The 19,762-nt window shown below is 41.7% G+C and overlaps 2 protein-coding genes across 2 annotated transcripts in view; one reads left to right on the top strand and one right to left on the bottom strand.

The window, feature by feature from the left end:
- The window catches only part of LOC308076335 (F-box/LRR-repeat protein 18-like), a 41,547-nt gene that overhangs the window by 8,505 nt on the left and 13,280 nt on the right, over positions 1-19,762 (bottom strand). The window contains exons 4-7 of the mRNA XM_080416572.1: positions 7,272-7,407; positions 5,054-5,269; positions 3,744-4,000; positions 2,665-3,273 (exon numbers count right to left, since the gene is read on the bottom strand). Coding sequence (XP_080272698.1) covers positions 2,665-3,273; positions 3,744-4,000; positions 5,054-5,269; positions 7,272-7,407 — 1,218 coding nt within the window. The remainder of the gene's footprint in view (positions 1-2,664; positions 3,274-3,743; positions 4,001-5,053; positions 5,270-7,271; positions 7,408-19,762) is intronic.
- Positions 7,715-17,257, top strand: LOC308076361 (uncharacterized protein). Its single transcript, XM_080416595.1, has 5 exons — positions 7,715-7,877; positions 8,988-9,193; positions 15,428-15,532; positions 16,289-16,375; positions 16,665-17,257. Exons 2-5 carry the CDS (start codon positions 8,993-8,995, stop codon positions 16,746-16,748), a joined length of 477 nt encoding a protein of 158 aa, XP_080272721.1. The 5' UTR covers positions 7,715-7,877; positions 8,988-8,992; the 3' UTR covers positions 16,749-17,257.

Consider the following 19,762-nt stretch of genomic DNA (forward strand, 5'->3'; position numbering starts at 1 on the left):
ATATCATACAGTATGAAAGGAGCTGCGACCACCTTGCGAGGAGATGTACGCTACAGCCAATGAGAGCACATTACAGCCACAGTGGCTATGGAAGGTCGGTGGACCTGACCACAACAAACAGATCCCCCGCATTACCGTCCAGTCCTGTATTAAGTTAAACATTATTATAAAACAGAATGAGAGTGAGCAAGCGTGCTCGAAGGGGGGCTGTTTATTTGAGACTATTGCACAGATATAGAGAGAGAGACAGAGAGCGAGCGAGCGATCTGTATGTGTGTGTGTGTGTGTGTGTGTGTGTGTGTGTGTGTGTGTGTGTGTGTGTGTGTGTGTGTGTGTGTGTGTGTGTGTCGGTGAGTGTTGCCAGATTTTGCGAGAGAAATAAGCAACCAGGTTTGTGAAAACAAGCCCAACAAAAGCGACTATGAGCACTTTAAACCTATATACAAATACATTGGATACTTGAAAATAGACGATCTACAAGCTCACGTTGTAGATAGGCTATTTCTAACTCATTCAGTGCCACTGGACGTCTAAGACGTCCGCTTTTTTGGAGAAAAAAAATTCAGAACCCAAGATATGATGAGTTGAAGATTTGCTGCTCCATTCACTCTTTGTTTAACTTCTTACTGAAAAAGGCTGTATCTCGGCTCCTAAGCACTTTTTTTTTACAATGAATTTTGTCTGTGGCACTCAGAGCCAAAATTCCATAAATAAGCTGGGCACTGAATGAGTTAAAGAAGAAATCTTGGGGGAAAAAAATTAAATTGTGGAATATTTTCCAAATCCACACAGATCTTGTATGGGGGTCTATGGCACAACATCACAACGATCAGACGACTCCCCGACCACTTTAAAAGTCCTACAGTGTGTACCTGCCCTTAAGGCACTGCAGGATATTTGGTCCGATTATGCTGTCCGCGGCTTTTTTTGGCGCTCGCCGACAAAAAAAGTCTGCGATCTGGCTGTGATCTGGCTGCAGTCTGGCTGCGATCTGGCTGCGATCTGGCTGTGATCTGGCTGCAGTCTGGCTGCAGTGTGGTTGTGATCTGGCTGCATTGTTGCTGTGATCAGGCTGCGATCTGGCTGCAGTCTGGCTGCGATCTGGCTGTGATCTGGCTTTGATCTGGCTGGGATCTGGCTGTGACCTGGCTGTGATCTGGCTGCAGTCTGGCTGCGATCTGTCTGTGATCTGTCTGTGATCTGTCTGTGGTCTGGCTGTGATCTGGCTGTGATCTGGCTGTGATCTGGCTGCAGTGTGGCTGCGATCTGGCTGTGATCTGGCTGCAATCTGGCTGTGATCTGGCTGCGATCTGCCTGCAATCTGGCTGTGATCTGGCTGTAGTGTGGCTGCAAGTCTGGCTGTGATCTGGCTGTGATCTGGCTGTGATCTGGCTGCAGTATGGCTGCGATCTGGCTGCTATCTGGCTGCGATCTGGCTGCGATCTGGCTGCGATCTGGCTGTGATCTGGCTGCAGTGTGGCTGTGATCTGGCTGCTATCTGGCTGCGATCTGGCTGCGATCTGGCTGTGATCTGGCTGCAGTGTGGCTGTGATCTGGCGTAGTCTGGCTGCGATCTGGCTGCGATCTGGCTGCGATCTGGCTGCAGTCTGGCTGCAGTGTGGCTGTGATCTGGCTGCAGTGTGGCTGTGATCTGGCTGTGATCAGGCTGCGATCTGGCTGCAGTCTGGCTGCGATCTGGCTGTGATCTGGCTGCAGTCTGGCTGTGATCTGGCTGTGATGTGGCTGTGATCTGGCTGCAGTGTGGCTGTGATCTGGCTGCGATCTGGCTGCGATCTGGCTGTGATCTGGCTGTAGTCTGGCTGCGATCTGGCTGCGATCTGGCTGTGATCTGGCTGTGATCTGGCTGCAGTCTGGCTGCAGTGTGGCTGTGATCTGGCTGCAGTGTGGCTGTGATCTGGCTGTGATCAGGCTGCGATCTGGCTGCAGTCTGGCTGCGATCTGGCTGTGATCTGGCTGTGATCTGGCTGTGATCTGGCTGCAGTCTGGCTGCAGGCTGGCTGTAATCTGGCTGTGATCTGGCTGCAGTCTGGCTGTGATCTGATCTGGCTGCGATCTCGCTGCAGTCTGGCTGCAGTCTGGCTGCGTCTGGCTGCAGTGTGGCTGCGATCTGGCTGTGATCTGGCTGTGATCTGGCTGTAGTGTGGCTGCAAGTCTGGCTGTGATCTGGTTGTGATCTGGCTGCAGTGTGGCTGCGATCTGGCTGCGATCTGGCTGCAGTGTGGCTGTGATCTGGCTGATATCTGGCTGCGATCTGGCTGTGATCTGGCTGTGATCTGGCTGCAGTCTGGCTGCGATCTGGCTGTGATCTGGCTGTGATCTGGCTGCAGTCTGGCTGCGATCTGGCTGCGATCTGGCTGTGATCTGGCTGCAGTCTGGCTGCAGTCTGGCTGCGATCTGGCTGTGATCTGGCTGTGATCTGGCTGCAGTCTGGCTGTGATCTGGCTGCAGTGTGCCTGCGATCTGGCTGCAGTGTAGCTGCGATCTGGCTGTAGTGTGGCTGTAGTGTGGCTGCAAGTCTGGCTGTGATCTGGCTGTGATCTGGCTGTAGTGTGGCTGTGGTCTGGCAGTGATCTGATTGCAGTCTGGCTGAGATCTGGCTGTTATCTGGCTTTTGTTCAAATAGCGAATGAAGTACATTCTAACCTGAGCTCCCGCAGTTGTGTGCAGTGTCTGAGAGTGTCCAGCAGGGCGGCAGTGTAGCTCATGGTCTTTAAGGAGCCCAGGTTGGCAAGCGATAACGTGCGTAGGTCTTTGGAGCCCTTAGCTAGCTGTAGCAGCCCCGTCCCTTTAAGTATCCCCGGCAATCCCGCCAACGTCAGGCGACGCAAGCGGGGCAACGCCTCCAGCGCCGCCACGTGCACGTCCCCGACCCCTCTGGCCCAGGCGCACACGCCACGTGGCTCGGCGCACGCGCGCGTGCACGGCTCCAAGCGCGGCAGGACGGAGATGAAACCGGGGCAGATGATCTCCAGGGCCTCCAACGAAGGGCAGCCGCTGACGAGCTGTGCCAGCCCCGAGGCGGCGCTGTCTCTGGCTAAAGAGGCGTTGTCGATCTCCGGCCTGTACGTCTGGATGCCCACGCGGGCCGTCTTCTTCAACCCCAGCAGCAGCGAGGAGGGTGAGGTGGCGTGCACGGAGAGGTGGGCGCCGGAGCCATCGGACACGGCGCAGGCGGGCAGCGCCAGCGAGCGCAGGTGTCTCAGCTTGGACAGGCTGGCGCACAGGTGCGTCTCTCCGCCGAGGCCGGGCGTGCTGCAAGGTTATTATAGTTAACGAAAACCAACGAAACAACGAAAACTTAAATTGAAAAAGCATTTTCGTTAACTGAACTAAATAAGAACTAGAATAAAACAAATAAACGATAACTAACTGAAACTGTATTGTGTGTTTACAAAACTAACTAAAACTAACTGAAATTATTGAAAAAAATTACTTGAATTTATTGATTACGCTGTAATAATTGTATATATAAATAAATGCTAAAGTTTTACTACTTTCCTTTTTCAATCCTGCACCTGACAAATAACCCAAAGTACAAAAAAACTAAAACTAACACTAAAACTAATAAAAACTAACTAAAACTATTAGCATTTTCAAAAATAAAAACGAATAAAAACTAGCAAATCCACTCTAGAAACGAATTAAAACTAAATGAATTAGAAAAAAATGAATAAAAAATAAATAAAACTAAACTAAAATGAAAAGTCCAAAACTATTATAACCTGTCGTGGTGGTAGTGCGTGTGCATGAGGTTGAGGTGTCTGAGGTTGCAGCAGTGGAGCGCCAGGCGGCTCACGGTCCCGGCGAACAGCTGGTCTTCCCCTCCCCCGCACTCCGGGTAAGGGGTGTGGCTTATCCCGCTCAGGTTGAGGCTGACCAGTCGCGTGGCATCCTTGACCCCGCCCTCCAGCAGCGATTGGAAGAGCTGTGCGCGTAGCGCCGGGGAGCGGCTGAAGCTCAGGTGCTTGGGGCTGTTGCCCTGCAGGGTTTGAAATGGTTCATTAAAATTGGTTAAAAGGAGGTTAAAGTCTGTTGTATGAATGTTATGTATTGGTGTAAAATGGTGTAAAAAAAATGATTTTTGTTAAAAGGTTAAAGCACTATATTGCGATCACAGGTGATTATGTTAACTATTTTACTGGTACTTGATTCACAGTGCCATTGACACGTTAGATGTGTTTTGAAAAAAAAAGTATATAGGAGATAACGTGATCCGAAGATTTCGACTCCAATCCACTCCCTGGTTAACTTATTACTTAAAAAGTGATACCCTCTGTGATTAGCAACCATCAGGGGATCGATCATACTGGAGATAAATATTCTGCGAATACTTGAAAAGGTAAGAAAATCGATAAAATCGCTGGCACTGGGCCAGTGTTGATTTTGTCGATTAAAACTATGACGAAAAATGATCGTCGACTACCTTTTTTCACTGACGAAAACTAAATAAAAACCAAATAAAAACTAAGCTATGATGACTAAAAATAAGACTAAATATATTGACAATTTCGTCAACAAATAAAAACTAGACTAAAATGCTAGTGAGGGACTAGTGGAGAAGAGATCCAGTTGAACTAAAAGACAAGTAATTTTATGGTTCGTTACGCTCGGGTGTTGCGCTCTGAAAATAGCAGATCTATATAGCCGATCTACAAGCTCACAACGCGTCGTTGTGAGCTTGTAGATCGGCTATTTTCAGCATGCAACCAAGTGTAAAATCAGACATTACGACACCTTCAAGGCACCGAAAAAAATACATTTTAGTCGACTAAATCAACTGTTGATTTAGTCGACTAAATCAACTGTTGATTTAGTCGACTATAATCTTATGATATTTAGTCGACTAAAACTAGACTAACAGTAAAACATTTCAGATGACTAAAATATGACTAAAACTAAATGGAATTTTATTCAAAAGACTATGACTAAAACTAAATAAAAAAGTTGCTGTCAAAATCAACACTGCACTGGGCAAACACAGCCAGAAATAAGTATGGCACCGAAAGAGTTAATTGACAGGCCTCCTCCTTACCTGCAGGGCGCGCTCTAGGGACCGAGGGTCCAGCCAGGAGCGAGGAAGCTGCAAGGCCTCTAGGTCGCCGTGGTGCCCCAAGCTCTGGGCCAATGAGGCGGCGGAGGACCAGTGGGCGGGGTTGGGCCCGGGGATGGACACCAGGAAGACGCGGAGGTGCTCCGGAACGTGGACGCTGAACACGGCCAGGTAGAGGAGCAGCAACGTCTGGTTGACCTGGGAACAGGAAATAACAAGTTACACACGCTCATATCGTTGTTGCTGTCGGGCAGAAACCAGAAGACAAAATTGTGCAAATCTTTGAATACATATATTTTTTTAAACAACATTTTAAACTCAAATCTTTGCTTTTTCATTTTCACGATTTTTCTAAAATAGCAGATCTACAAGCTCATAGCGTGTTCAAAGATTTGCACACATTTTCACGATTTAAATAGCAGACAAGTGTAGGTATTTAGAGGTCCTCCATTATCATCACTTCAGGTGGGTTGGTATAAGAACGTAGGTCCAGTCGTGAAAGTTACATCATACAAAGGTTTATTATAGAAAAGTTCACAGCATCAGAAGATAAGCAGGCAGCATAGTGAGCAGCAATAATGATCCGAATTCTCTCTCCTCTCTCCTCTGCGTGGCCCTTATATATCGGTTCCGGGGCTCCCAGAATCCCCCTCCTTCCTGACTCGGGGCACCTTCCCAGGGCCGCGGGAAGAGGTTTTAGGTTAAGGGTGCTGGATGCGCACGCATGCATGCGCGTGCAATAATTTGCATTTTTTTTCTGGGTTTGTTATTATTATTATTTATTTTTTTACTTTAATTAGGTTCATTTGGTTCCAGAACACATATTGCACTAAATCCCCCCCAAATAACGACCAATAGGCACATTATGCAAAAGAAAATTTAATAATTTATTATTATAATTTTTTTCATACATTATTTTCAGGGGGTGCTGCAGCCCCCTCCCTCAGCACCCCTACTTCCCGCGGCTATGCACCTCCTTGTCTCCCCACTTCTCTGAGGGGTCATGCGTCATTATTACACAACATTTGTTCTTTTCCTTACTCTCAGTGGAACACAGAAAGCATATCTGACATTTTAGTATGACATGAGATTCACCTTTATAAACACTCTCCATGTCTCCTAATGGTGACTCTTACCCTAGATTCACTGTCTCCTGGCTAACCCTCTCCAGGGTTCCCACAATTTTTTAACAAATGAATTTTCAAAACTTTTCCATAACTTTTCCAAAGTATTTTACCCCATTTCCAGGACTATAGAAATCAAACAGTGCAATAATGAGACTCTTAAACCAGTCTGCCATCAATGCCCTAAGACAGACTCGAACGAAGGCGTCACGTGACAAAAAGAACAGATCTACAAGCTAACAACATATCAAGTAACACTGCATTTTACCCATCTTTCACGTAATGTTAGACAAAAACAATGTATTTCGTTGCTGTCGGGCAGAAACCTCTTATCTCCTACAGTCCGTAGTTTAACTTTTTGTGTTTTTTCGTAAATCATACAGCGTCACACAAAAGCATCAAAAGTAGCAGATCTACATGCGCGAAGTAAGGCGCGAAGCGACGCGTTTCAAGCTTGTAGATCTGCTACTTTTGCCATTTTAGAATTTGAATCCTGGACATACAGTATGAGGTTTCCACCCGACAGACACGATAGCCAAAGATTTTCCAAAACATTTGATTAATTTCAAACCTTTTCCAGTCCTGGAAAACTGTTTTTATAATTTCAAAATATTTCCAGGAATTTCATGACCATGGGAACCCTGCCTAAGAGCCTTCTCCTCATTGTGCAATACTCTCCTCTCTCTCTCTCTGTCTGCCTCACACATTCCTTCATCCGTGGTCCTCCCTACCAGAATCCAGATGTTTCTCTGTCTCTACTGTTTCTACCATTACGGCCGGGGAAGCATTTTGCACTGTTTTAAACCTTTACTTGCTTCTACACAAGCTCATAGCGTGTTCAAAGATTTGCACACATTTTCCCGATTTTTCTAAAATACCAGATCTACAAGCTCGTAGCGTGGCACTCGGTGCCATGTTTTTATTGATTTTATTCCTTAGTCTTAGCCTTTTCTTAGTGTTTTTTTTCCTAATAATTATGTTTTTCTTTCTCCTCCCACCCCCATGTAAAGCGTCTTTGTGTACTTAGAAAAGAGCTAAATGAATTTGATATTATTATTATTATTATAATAAATCACCTCTCCTGGGGCCAGTCTAGCGGTGAACTCCTCCAACTGTTGGTAATGCGGCACGCTACTCTGGCCCACCATCAACTGGCAGCACACGCTGGCGCCCTCTCTGGTCACCTCTGGAATATCAAACTGCAGTGCCAGCCTATGAGCAGAAATACACACACACACACACACACACACACACAAGCATAAAATAACTTGTCTTAGTTCTACTGGATCTCTTCTCCACAAGTCCCTCACTAGCATTTTTGTGTAGTTTTTATTTGTTGACTGAAATTGTCATCATAGGGACTTGGTGTACATGGCATATTTACTGGCCAATACTTATTTTCCTGGCATCAAACATGTTTTTCAACTTTCCTGGCCCTGGCATCAAACATGTTTTACACACTCTCTCTGTGTGTGTGTGTGTGTGTGTGTGTGTGTGTGTGTGTGTGTGTGCGTGTGCGTGTGCGTGTGCGTGTGCGTGTGTGTGTGTGAGATGGGAGTGGTCTCAGCCTGTCTCAGATATAAGTAAGGGGAGCTCCCAGGAAAAACAATCTTGTGAACCACTGCTCTATAGACCGAGCTTTGACCGACTAAACATCACTATATTCTCCTCTGAAGCAAAAGGTAATTATGGTTTTGAATGTTTTATTTGTTTTTATTTGTCATTCATTTTGACTTCAAGTATTAATCAGTTTTTAAAGCCAATGTGCCAGTTTCATTTTACATTTTGTGAAAACAAGTTTTAGTTATGTTTTGTATTAGATTTAGTGTTGGTTTTATTTGTTTGATTGTAATATGGGGCATTCAGGGGTGGGATTTAAGAAATATCACACATTGTGAGCTTGTAGATTTGGTATTTTTGCTATATTATTAAAGAAAAAAATTGGATACTGACAAAATAAATGACAATTTCTGTATGATTGTAGTTAGTTTTGTAAACAGAAAATACAGTTGCAGTTAGCTATTGTTTTTTTTGTGAAGCCTAGTTTTTCTTTTTTTTCTGTTTAAGGTAAGTGATATTTTTTGGTTAAAACAAAAAGGTTTTTGTTAAAAGGTTAATATTCTGATAGAAAGCATAGTAGAGCAGTTATTCAATAACAGACAGGGGTCTCCTGGTCTCTCCAGCTCTTTAATGAACAGAAAAGACATTTTCAGGTAGGTGAAACAATTTCAGCCAATCAGGTGAGAGTACCCATTTGTCTGCTTAAATTTTGTCTGCTCATTTCTTTGTGTCATCACTTCCGATTACACTTGTTTAATCTGTATCCTGACTGAGTTCTCTATCCTGATTGGATAAAATTGGTATCCCAACCTGAAAATGCATTCTCTGTTTAATAAAGAGCTGGAGACATGGAGACTCCTGTTACTGAACAAACACTCTATAGCAATGAGTACTATCAGAATATAGAGCTATTTAACACTTATTTTAACCAAAGGAAATCACTTACCCCACCTTCAACTAAAATCATTTCTCAATTATAGTTTCCGTTATTTCATTATTTTTAGTCAACTGTAATAACTCTGTTCTGAAGGTCTACACCAGTGGTTCTCAAACTTTTTCATGTCAAGAACCACCCAAAATGATATGTATTATTTGTGCTGCGGACCCCCATCTCAAAAACTATGTTGTGCCAGGGACCTCCTCCAGAAGCAAAGATTTTACTCCTGGGGGTCCCCGGACCCCACTTTGAGAACCAATGGTCTACACAAGTAACCCTATATTCTCCTGTTCAGGATCCATGCTGCAGAAGAAGATGAGACTCACTGTGTGCTTGTTGTTCCTGAGCTGTGTGTTCTGCCTGGCGACAGGACAGACACACAACAGCTACAGCCAGATGGAACCTCGCCTGAAGAGCTTTGTTGATCTGGCTCTGAAAAAAGCTAATCGACAACTTAGTTTTGGACATCTGAACTTCTTTGCAATCGGTGAAGTAGCACAGGTAATATCCTCCTATTATTGTATTCATCGTGTATTGAATCATACTTTTTGCATTGTGTTTTGTTTTAATTAATGTAGCTTTATGTTATGATAGAGTAAGTGTGCTCTCTTGTGAAACACATATCAGAGCTGTTCCAATGTATCTGCTGGTAACTTAAAGCAGCACTATGTAATTTTCCTCTTCTACCCCGGATTTTAACCTGGTTTCCTGCGCAATTCTACCATTGAACTAATAGAGCCGGCCTGCTTGCTCGGGGGATAAATTGAATATTGACCTTTCGTCAAGATGTGTGTCAGATCTAGGGTGACCACCCGTCCCGAAATTCGCGGGACAGTCCCGAAATTGGACCCTCTGTCCCGCGTCCCGCACAAGCAGGGCAATGTCCCGAAAATCAAAGTTATGGAAAAAAAAAAAAAAAAAAGATTTTTATTTTATAAAAAAAAAAATGTTCATTAAAATTTTAAGTTAACTTGCAATACCCTCTTATATCTGTGAAATACTATTCTTGGATAAATGTAATTGGTCAATGCTGTATGTTATGTATTTGTGGAACGCCATTGGTTGGGGGGGAGTGGGGGAAACAGTGGAAACTCCTGGCCCTGCTGCTAAGAAAAAAAGGCTCTGCTCATACAATAGAGACTGGGAGAGGAAATATACATGGTTGATATCTGTGTCAAACGACCCAAACAAGGCAGAGTGTACGGTTTGTCGTAGGAACTTCACAATCACCCATGGAGGAGAGAATGATGTTAAGAGGCATGGTGACGGTGAAGCTCACAAGAAAAATGTACAGCTAAGAAAGGCCAACACTAGCTTGACAAGCTATTTTTCAACCCAAAAAGACAGCAACATAGATAAAGTCACAGCAGCAGAGGTAACCAGTGTGTACCATAACGTGCAGCATGGCTTATCATACAGATCTGGTGATTGTGGATCCAAACTTTTTCCTGTCATGTTCCCTGACTCAGAGATAGCTAAGAAGATAGGTTGTGGGCGCACAAAGAGTGCTGCAATTGTTACTGATGTTCTTGGACCTGCGTCTGTGGAGACATGCTTGCAACAGTTAAATACACCGCTGGCTGCTGACAAACCAGATTCTCTTCCTTTTTTTTCAATTGCATCTGACGCATCAAATCACGGCACTACCAAACTATTCCCTCTAGCAGTGAGGTTTTACACCCCAGAACATGGCGTGCAGAACAAGGTACTGGACTTTTATGATGACCACAAAGAAGACTCTGATGCCATATTTAACCAGGTTGTTTCAAGGCTGCAGGAGATGAACCTGGGGTTAGATCGGGTGTCTGCATAAGCAGCAGATAACGCCAGCGTGAATTATGGGGTACATAAATCTGTATATAAAAAGTTGAAAGACAAGAATGGTGCTATCATCAAAGCCAACTGCGTGGCCCACATTCTGCATAACTGTGGGAGGAATGCAGGTGACAAGCTTAAAGTGGATGTTGAGGCTGTAGTCACGAAAATATACGGCCACTTTTCAGTATCGGCTAAACGAGTCCAAGAATTGAAAGACATTTTTGATATTGTGGAGGATGAGTATATGACACTTCACAGGCACGTACCAACACGGTGGCTCAGTCTGTGGCCAGCTGTCAAACGACTTAATGACTGCTGGCCTGCTGTCAAAAGTAATTTTTTGTCTCTTGGAGAAGATAAGTGCCCAGTGGCTCTTTGGAAGTTTTTTGCGAATGATGAGGATGGCGAGGGAGTGCCTTGTGAACTCCAGGCATACATAGCGTTTTTACAGAATAGCTTAAAGCTGTTTTATGATGCTGTGCTTGAAGTTGAGGGGAATGAGACAACTGTCAGTGAGCTTTTTCATCTCATGACAAATCAACGGTTAAAGGATCGTTTCTTTGGATTTGAGACAAGAGAGCTCCTGCAGAGCTTCCCTACCGCACAGGCTGCTGTGATTGAAAAGGACCTTCTCAAGTTCTATGAGAGTTCACTCACTTACCTTAACAAATGGTTTGATTTCTCTGATCAGAATTACATGAAACACGTCGCATGCTTGGCTGTCAAGAGAGAATTCAGCTTCCAAGAGCTCTGCGGAGCAGCTGAAGCTCTTAACATGACCAAACAACTGGATATGGACCTCCTTTATGATGAGTTTAGTGTTATGCTCCAACGGATGAGAGAACTCGCAGTGACAAAAGATTCTGTTGCATCAAAGTGGACAGCATTACTGAAGCATGCAATGATGCCAAACATGACAGCTTTATTGTCCTTCATGTTGAGTATCCCAGTCACCAACGCTTTCGTGGAGAGACTGTTTTCACTGATGGTGGGGGCTTGGACCAATGATAGGAATCGCTGCAGCATTGATTTAATCAAGAGTGAAATTCAAGTTAAAGTGAACTACAGCCAGGAATGCCAGGAATTTTACAAGTATGTACTGAAGGAGAAGACCCTGCTAGATGCTGCCCGTTCCAACAAGAAGTACAAGTTCAAGGCCAAGTAGTAGATCGAATAAAGGTAAGCTAACTTTCTACATGTGTGTGAAAAGCTACAGTACTTGGTCGCCTATTGCTGTTATTCATTCATTTCAACTAAATAGGTCTCTCTCTCTCTCTCTCTCTCTCTCTCTCTCTCTCTCTCTCTCTCTCTCTCTCTCTCTCTCTCTCTCTCTCTCTCTCTCTCTCTCTCTCTCTCTCTCTCTCTCTCTCTCTCTCTCTCTCTCTCTCTCTCTCTCTCTCTCTCTCTCTCTCTCTCTCTCTCTCTCTCTCTCTCTCTCTCTCTCTCTCTCTCTCTCTCTCTCTCTCTCTCTCAGACCCCCCACCCTGCCTGGCCGTGTCGTGTCTCTCTCTGTCCATGGTGCTGTCGTGCTGAAGATTTTTTTTTATTTTTATGATTGTTTTACATATCTACAGTATATATTTTTACTGTAGTTTACACAGATATTTGTGTCTTATAGGATTGCCTTGCTTGGACTGCCTTATTTTGACCGTACTTACTGCTCCATTGATAAATGCGGACTTTGTGGAGCTTCATTGTGCTGTTAATTGCCAATTTGCAATAGTAGAAACACTGTAGGCTACTTTATTCTATGGCGATCATCATCTGTAACAATGTGATGTTTTGATGAACACTTTTGATGAACACTCCAGTTGTTGTTTGTTATAATAAACAATGATTAGTATTTGAGAAACGGTCTAGTTGTTGTCTAATATAATCCACAAAATACATTAGTATAAACCCATTTTGTTTGAATATTTTATAGGCAGAAATTGTTTTTTGTGCATGCGTCCCGCGATGTCCCGCGAAACGGGTTAATCTGTCCCTCAATGGTCCCGTTTGGAGGTGGTCACCCTAGTCAGATCCTGTGTCTAGGTGAGACATGACCTTTGACACAATCTAAATGTCTCAGAGCAGGGAGACAAAATACAACCACCCCATTTGTATACGTTATATTGTATCAACATACTCTACCATACAGATTGTATAAGTTATATTGTATCAACATACTCTACCATACAGATTGTAAAAATTATATTGTATCAACATACTCTACCATACAGATTATATAAGTTATATTGTATCAACATACTCTACCATACAGATTGTAGGGGTGGGACGATATATCGATATCGCGATATATCGCGATACTTCCTCCCGCGATAAATAATCGATATACTGCCGAAAAATATCGATATAATTTTTATATATATATAATATATATATATAACGTTTTTTTCCGACTCTGTATTTGTGTGATGATGATTTTTAACTGTTTGGTGCTATTTTATGTGTTTATGCATTGAATACAAGGACTATCGTGATATATCGTTTGTGAAATTTCATTCAATATATCGTGATATCGCAATATATCGAATATCGTGATATTATTGTTATCGAGGGCCTAATATCGCCACAGATATCGTATCGTGAGATACCCATATCGTCCCACCCCTAACAGATTGTATAAGTTATATTGTATTAAAGGGTAAGACCACTTTGGCAGAGGTTTGGGTTGTGTAGTTACCTTGCCATGATGTAACTCCAAAGGTGGGCAAGAAATCAAAAATAATTGCTCCATTGATTAGAAATTGATAATTCAAAAATATGCTCCTCATTGACTTACATTGTATGGTAAAACAGCTCTCAAAGTCACTCTTTTAGCACATAAATGAACACAAACAAAGCTGATTCAGACAATATAGAGCATCACCAAACCCAGTACTGTTTGTTTTTTTAATAAAAATGTAAACTTCCTGTTGATTTTACTATTTGAAGATCTGGATCCGGATCCGTGGATCCAGTCCAGGTTTTCTACTTATTAAAAATGGCAAAATCAACAGGAAGTTGACATTTTTATTTAAAAAAAAAACAGTACTGGGTTTGGTGATGTTCTATATTGTCTGAATCAACTTTGTTTGCGTTCGTTTACGTGCTAAAATAGAGACTTTGAGAGCTGTTTTACCATACAATGTAAGTCAATGGGGAGCATATTTTGAATTATCAATTTCTAATCAATGGAGCAATTATTTTTGATTTCTTGCCCACCTGAGTTACATCATGGCAAGGTAACTGCACAACCCAAACCTCTACCAAAGTGGTCTTCACCTTTAACATACTTTACCATACAGATTGTATAAGTTATATTGTATCAACATACTCTACCATACAGATTGTATAAGTTATATTGTATTAACATACTCTACCATACAGATTGTATAAGTTATATTGTATTAACATACTCTACCATACAGATTGTATAAGTTATATTGTATCAACATACTCTACCATACAGATTGTATAAGTTATATTGTATCAACATACTCTACCATACATATTGTATAAGTTATATTGTATTAACAAACTCTACTATACAGATTGTATAAGTTATATTGTATCAACATACTCTACCATACAGATTGAACAAAATTACATTTTATTCATAAAAAGTTACATAGAGAGGCTTTAATGCAGTGGAATGACTCTGTTATAGATCAGCGATTGAAAAAATGCTTCAAGTCGAGCAAAAATATATTTATGTTAAGTGTGGAATGCACTTACAGTGTAGAACAGGAGTCTTCATCGTTTTTCAGGCCAAGGACGTCTTAGCTAAGAGAGAGAAGAAGCAAGGAACCCCACTAGATATTGTATAAAAGTGTGTTGCAGATTAAACCTTTTCGTAGATTTAAAAGATAGCTTCATAGACTTGTTTGACATCACTATCATCAGTGTGGTGTTTTTTTGTTTGTTTACACTTGGATGGAACTTTACCCACTAAAACTGGGAAAGCATCAAAGCATCTGTGTCATTTTAGATTTTAACAACTTTAACCATTATTTTAGACTTTGGCTATTCAAATATAGCAGGTATACAAGCTCATAGCGTGTCACTTCGTGCCGCGCTACGAGCTTGTAGATCTGCTATTTAAAAAAAATCTTTGAATATATATACCTTTAAAAGTGAACATTTGTATCTCAAATCTTTGCTTCTGAGGGTTCCTGGAACACGTTTTTTTGAGATAGGGGTCCACGGCCAAATACATATAATTTTGGGGGTCATTGACATGAAAAAGTTTGAGAACCATTGACATAGAAACTTACGTTTTTCAGAAAACTGTTAGGATTTATAAGACATTTATAGAATCGGGTCCTTAGGTCTTAATGGGATAATGTGCATTTTTAGACATTTAACCACGTAAAGCCTCAATACTTACTAAACTTGAGCTTTGCCTCTGTACGTGGTCTGCTCGTTTTTCCCTCAACACCAAGCTCTTCACCGAAAATACTGTGTGATAACCACTTAAGCCCTATATGCTTCTTGTACGATGAATAGCAAAATTAGCCGATCTACAAGCTCACAAAGCCAGAGACAAAAGGACAAGAACACCACAGATAAATATGTTTGTTTTCTGACTGAACTTTCTTCCTCTTAAAGGGGAGTTTTCCCCCAGTCACCGTCCCCAAACATGCTTACTCAGGGCGTTGGGACAACAAACTACGGTCTTTGCTCTATATGTTCAACCTTATCTTCATATAATTGATCCTCACTAATGCTCATTATTAGATGGCAATATTTCAGTCTACTCACTCTGTGTCTCACTGGTGGGCTGTTGAAAAGCCTGCCTGCCTACCAGTGACATCATCAATGGGGATTCCAAGCTAATAGAAACGACAGCCTTTCTCCTACTGGGAAGTTAGCATGCTGAAGTGGGATTTGGCACTTGAATTGAATTGGGTGTCTTGTCTTGTTCTCTTGTAGCTCACACCCCGGGTGAAAATCGACGTGCGTTTAAAGAACACAGTCTGTGAAAAGGCTTCGGGTGCAAATGACCACACACATCGCCCTGAGTGTCGATTCAAAAAGGTTAGTGAAATAGGCTACATCACATTCATTATGAAACTCTGATCAATGAAGGCTCAGTGAAGTCTAAAGACGTAACAAAATACTATTATTATTATTGTTATTTTTATTGTCTTCACCAGGCCGAAGGTGTGGCAGAGACTATGTTTTGCACCCTGTCCGTCCGTGTCCGTGTGTGTGTGTGTGGACAGCTAATCTCCGGCATTGTTGGCCCGATTGATGTGAAACTGTGCACACACACTCCCTGGATGCCAGAGCAAAACCTCTGCCCCAAATGTTTCACATGGGCCTGTTATAGCGCCACTAGGAGGCAGTTTTTTTTTTCAAAACTATTACTCCTACAGATTTTTCCCAAACATCACAAATCTTCACGCAAATTTGTATACATTATTCATTGTTGTCAATGAATGGCTCAGTTAAAACCAAGGAATAGTCTGACTATGGTACAGTAAATGGCTTTTGACACTGTTTACACTGGTGGATGTTTGATATAAAATGTTCACTTTTTGAATGTAGAAAAGACTACTTTCATTCACAATGCTGTGATTATTATCCTTCTTATGACATCACTGGAAGGACTTTCATCTCCCATAAATAAATAAAAAAGTCTCAGCAAAATGCACTTTATAGGTTTTTTTCTAATCATGTATAAATGATGTGCAGATTAAATAAACCAGCATAATTTGAAGTTGTCTGTTAATCTGTTTCATCTCCGTCTGTCTGTCTGTCTGTCTGTCTGTCTGTCTGTCTGTCTGTCAGCTCCAGGTTCGTTGTTTTGTGTGTAGCCACGATCCAAACACCAGCGATCCTTACATCGACTGTGTTCGCCATGCAGATCAGAAGACGGTAAATATGTCTCTATGTTTCTAATGTCCTTACCAGTCTATCTCATTTGTGCATTTCACAAGCAATTTTTTAAATATAGTGCAATAGCATATCAAAAGCTCACAATGTGCTGCGATGTGATGCATTGTGAACTTGTAGATCTGCTATTTTAGCTCTTTTTAAAATAGTAAAAAGTGATTAAACGTCCCAACTTAATTACTTACTTACTTTACTATTATTATCATTACTATTATCGTTATATTTGTATCTTATACTCCAAACATAAATTATATGTGTTGTTTTCTTTCAGCGTTTTGCTGTATGGGACCAGCACTGTATGCCACCACCACCACCTGGGTCACTCAATCCTTTGTCTAAGGGTCTGAATGAATGAGTTTAAACATGACCACTGATCAGGAGTGAGGAAGAAGTTATATGGCTGCTTATATCTAACCTTTATATTATACCATCCCTTATAATACTACAATACATTATGATATTTGTCAGCTTGTAAGAGCCTAGATGTCTCCACTAGGCCTAATAGCTATTGTTTTGGTACAGCCTATCTTGTTATGGTTCAGTTTGTCCTTCAGGCTGCTACAGTATAACTATGGGGCAGAACTACCGTACCACTGACATGAGTGTTAATGTACTTCTGACCATGATATCATGTACATAAAGCATAACCACCTCCACCTAGAATATTGTCTCGACTCCTATTGTGCCTTATCGATTGCCGATTGATCCAGAATTCCACGACAGGAGCATGTGATAAGAACTAATGTCTCTGAATATGAATTAATTCATGATTAAGATGGATATGCCATTGAAAATATTTCATACGTCTGAAAATGAATACATTTGTTGAAGCTAAAGATCAAAAATAAAGGTAAACTGCTTGAATGCTTTGTAATATGAAATGACCTTCAATCTTTATTAAAGGTAGGGTTCTGATAGTACTTATTAAAGGGCAAGACCACTTTGGTAGACGTTTGGGTTGTGTAGTTAACCTTGCCATGATGCAACTCCAAAGGTGAACAAGAAAAAAAAAAATTCTCCATTGATTAGAAATTGTTCATTCTAAATATACTCCTCATTGACTTACATTGTACAGTGAAAGAGCTCTCAATGGCTCTTTTAGCCCGTAAACTAACACAAACAAAGCTGATTCTGACAGTATATGGCAGGGGTACTCAACAGGCGGACCACGGTCCAGGACCGGACCGCGGGACACCTCCCTGTGGACCCTGTTGTGTTCATGTTTACTTTCATGTATGTTTTCATACTCTGCACCAGACGCGGAAATCCCGGGGGGTACGAGGGAGATTGGACCCCCCCCCCCCCCCCCCCCAAGTCATTTAGAATAATAAAAATAAATGTTAAAATAATTAAAAATACTTATTTAATAGAACCTGAACCCACTTATGCATCGTAAGTTATTAATAATGAAGAATTAACATAACACAGTGTCAAATTAGCTAGATTAGAGGAAAAGAAAAAAAAGAAAACCTCAAAATTTGGGGGACCCCCTTTAGCCTCAACCCAGATTTGCGCCACTGCTCTGCACCCCACTTTTATTAAGTGGTTTGGGAGGGGACCGACTTAAATAAACGGACCTTTGCCTTATTCAAAAAAAAAATTGTGGACCCTCAAGATTTGTAGTTGAGTACCTCTGGTATATGGGGTATAGCAGTGCCGGCCATTATCTGGTTCAATCGTTCCAGACCCCATTCATTTTTTCCCATAGAGATTTCCAAAAAAATATATATAAAGCAGGGTAAGTGAAAGTAAAAGTACATTTCTTATTTTTCACATCAATGAATTGCTGTCATTTTTTATGGGGCTTTAGTGCAGCATTGGTTCAAAACGAGTAAACTAAATTAATATCTTTATAGCCTAGTGGTGCAACACAAAATAACCAAATAACCACAAAATATTACATTTAAAGTTATACAATGCAGGTCCACAAATAACGATTTTTAGCAGCCTCTACCGTCACTGCAGGCCGTTCGTTTATTCCTCCGTTACCCAGAATTCCATTTGTTTTCACCGGAAGACGGAAGCGTTTCAAAAAGCGTTCTTTTAATTGTTTTATACGATCTGTGGATTGTTTCTCTTAGCCAGTGGAGCTTTAGTTACCGTGAGCTGTGTTTTCTTTTTCTGTTGTTTTTCGATCTTCGAATCATACAATCTCTTAAAAACAGCGTGAGCTTCCTTTTTGATATTAGCGCGGTAGTTCCTGGCCAAACAGGAAACCGGTGCGGTAGTTCCTGGCCAAACAGGAAACCGGTGCATTTCCGCTTCCGTTTTCCGGCCAGATGACGTCATTTTCGCGGGAAAGGCGCCCCTGACAGCGTTCAATAGAAAATATATAAATAAAAGGCTTTCGAGGGTGAAATTCATGGAGTAGGTGTTATGAAACATTTGCCACTCACAAAAGATATACAATTTAACTTTAGTTTTATTGAAAAAGTTACCTAGTATTACTTTAAATATACTGTCTTGAACAAACTAAAATATGTCTAAAACCTCAGCAATGCCAATGCAACAAATTAACTCCTCATCTAAGCAATAGCAGTGATGTTAGGTTTTCAATGTAGTTAGTAGGGCTTTCACCAACTAGTCGACTAGTCGACTAGTATAACCACTAGTCGACCTTGTTGGTACTAGTCGAATAGTTGGGGGAAAAAATGAAAAAAAACGTGTGTTTAAAAAAAAAAAAATGTAATGCCATAGTAATGGCCCATCTTAATATTATTATTATCCTCCTGACTTCATTTTTTATCAAAAGGGGGTCAAAAGTATGCCCAATAAAATCCTATTATTGGGCAATGGGGATCCTTGGAGACGCTGCTGTGGTGCTGTGCTGCTGTGCCAGAAGCGCTTCCCTTAAAACGCCATAAAAATCATCGTCATAAAAATAAGGGCAGGAGGATAATAATAATAGTAATATAGTAGTAGGATGGCATTAAAACAATGCCCCCCCTTAAAAAAAAGTACCATATGTCACTGCTATGTGCTAAATACTAGTGCTAGCCTAAACTCCAGTGAGATGTATAGTTTTAAACTCTCTAAAGCAGGGGTTTATAACTGATTGTGAACCAGGGACCACCACCCTGATTAAGAATCAACCTGGGGACCACTGTTGTGTTGGGTGAGATTAGAGCTAAGATTAGTGCTTTGCTAACACTTGCTACTGTGCATCCCATGATACATCCCACTGTTTCTCAACCAGTGGTCCATGGACTACACAGACACATGCAATTATATGGCCACATTTCCTAATAATGATGACTCCATCAGGCAATCCGGTACACTTCCCCCTCTTGAGATTCTAACTCCCTTTTCTGTGGAATTTCTTGACCTCCGACTTCCCAGACACTGACAACATTGACATGTCATCATGTC

The sequence above is a fragment of the Gymnoscopelus braueri genome (genome assembly GCF_963280865.1).
Source record: "Gymnoscopelus braueri genome assembly, chromosome: 2".
NCBI lineage: Eukaryota > Metazoa > Chordata > Actinopteri > Myctophiformes > Myctophidae > Gymnoscopelus > Gymnoscopelus braueri.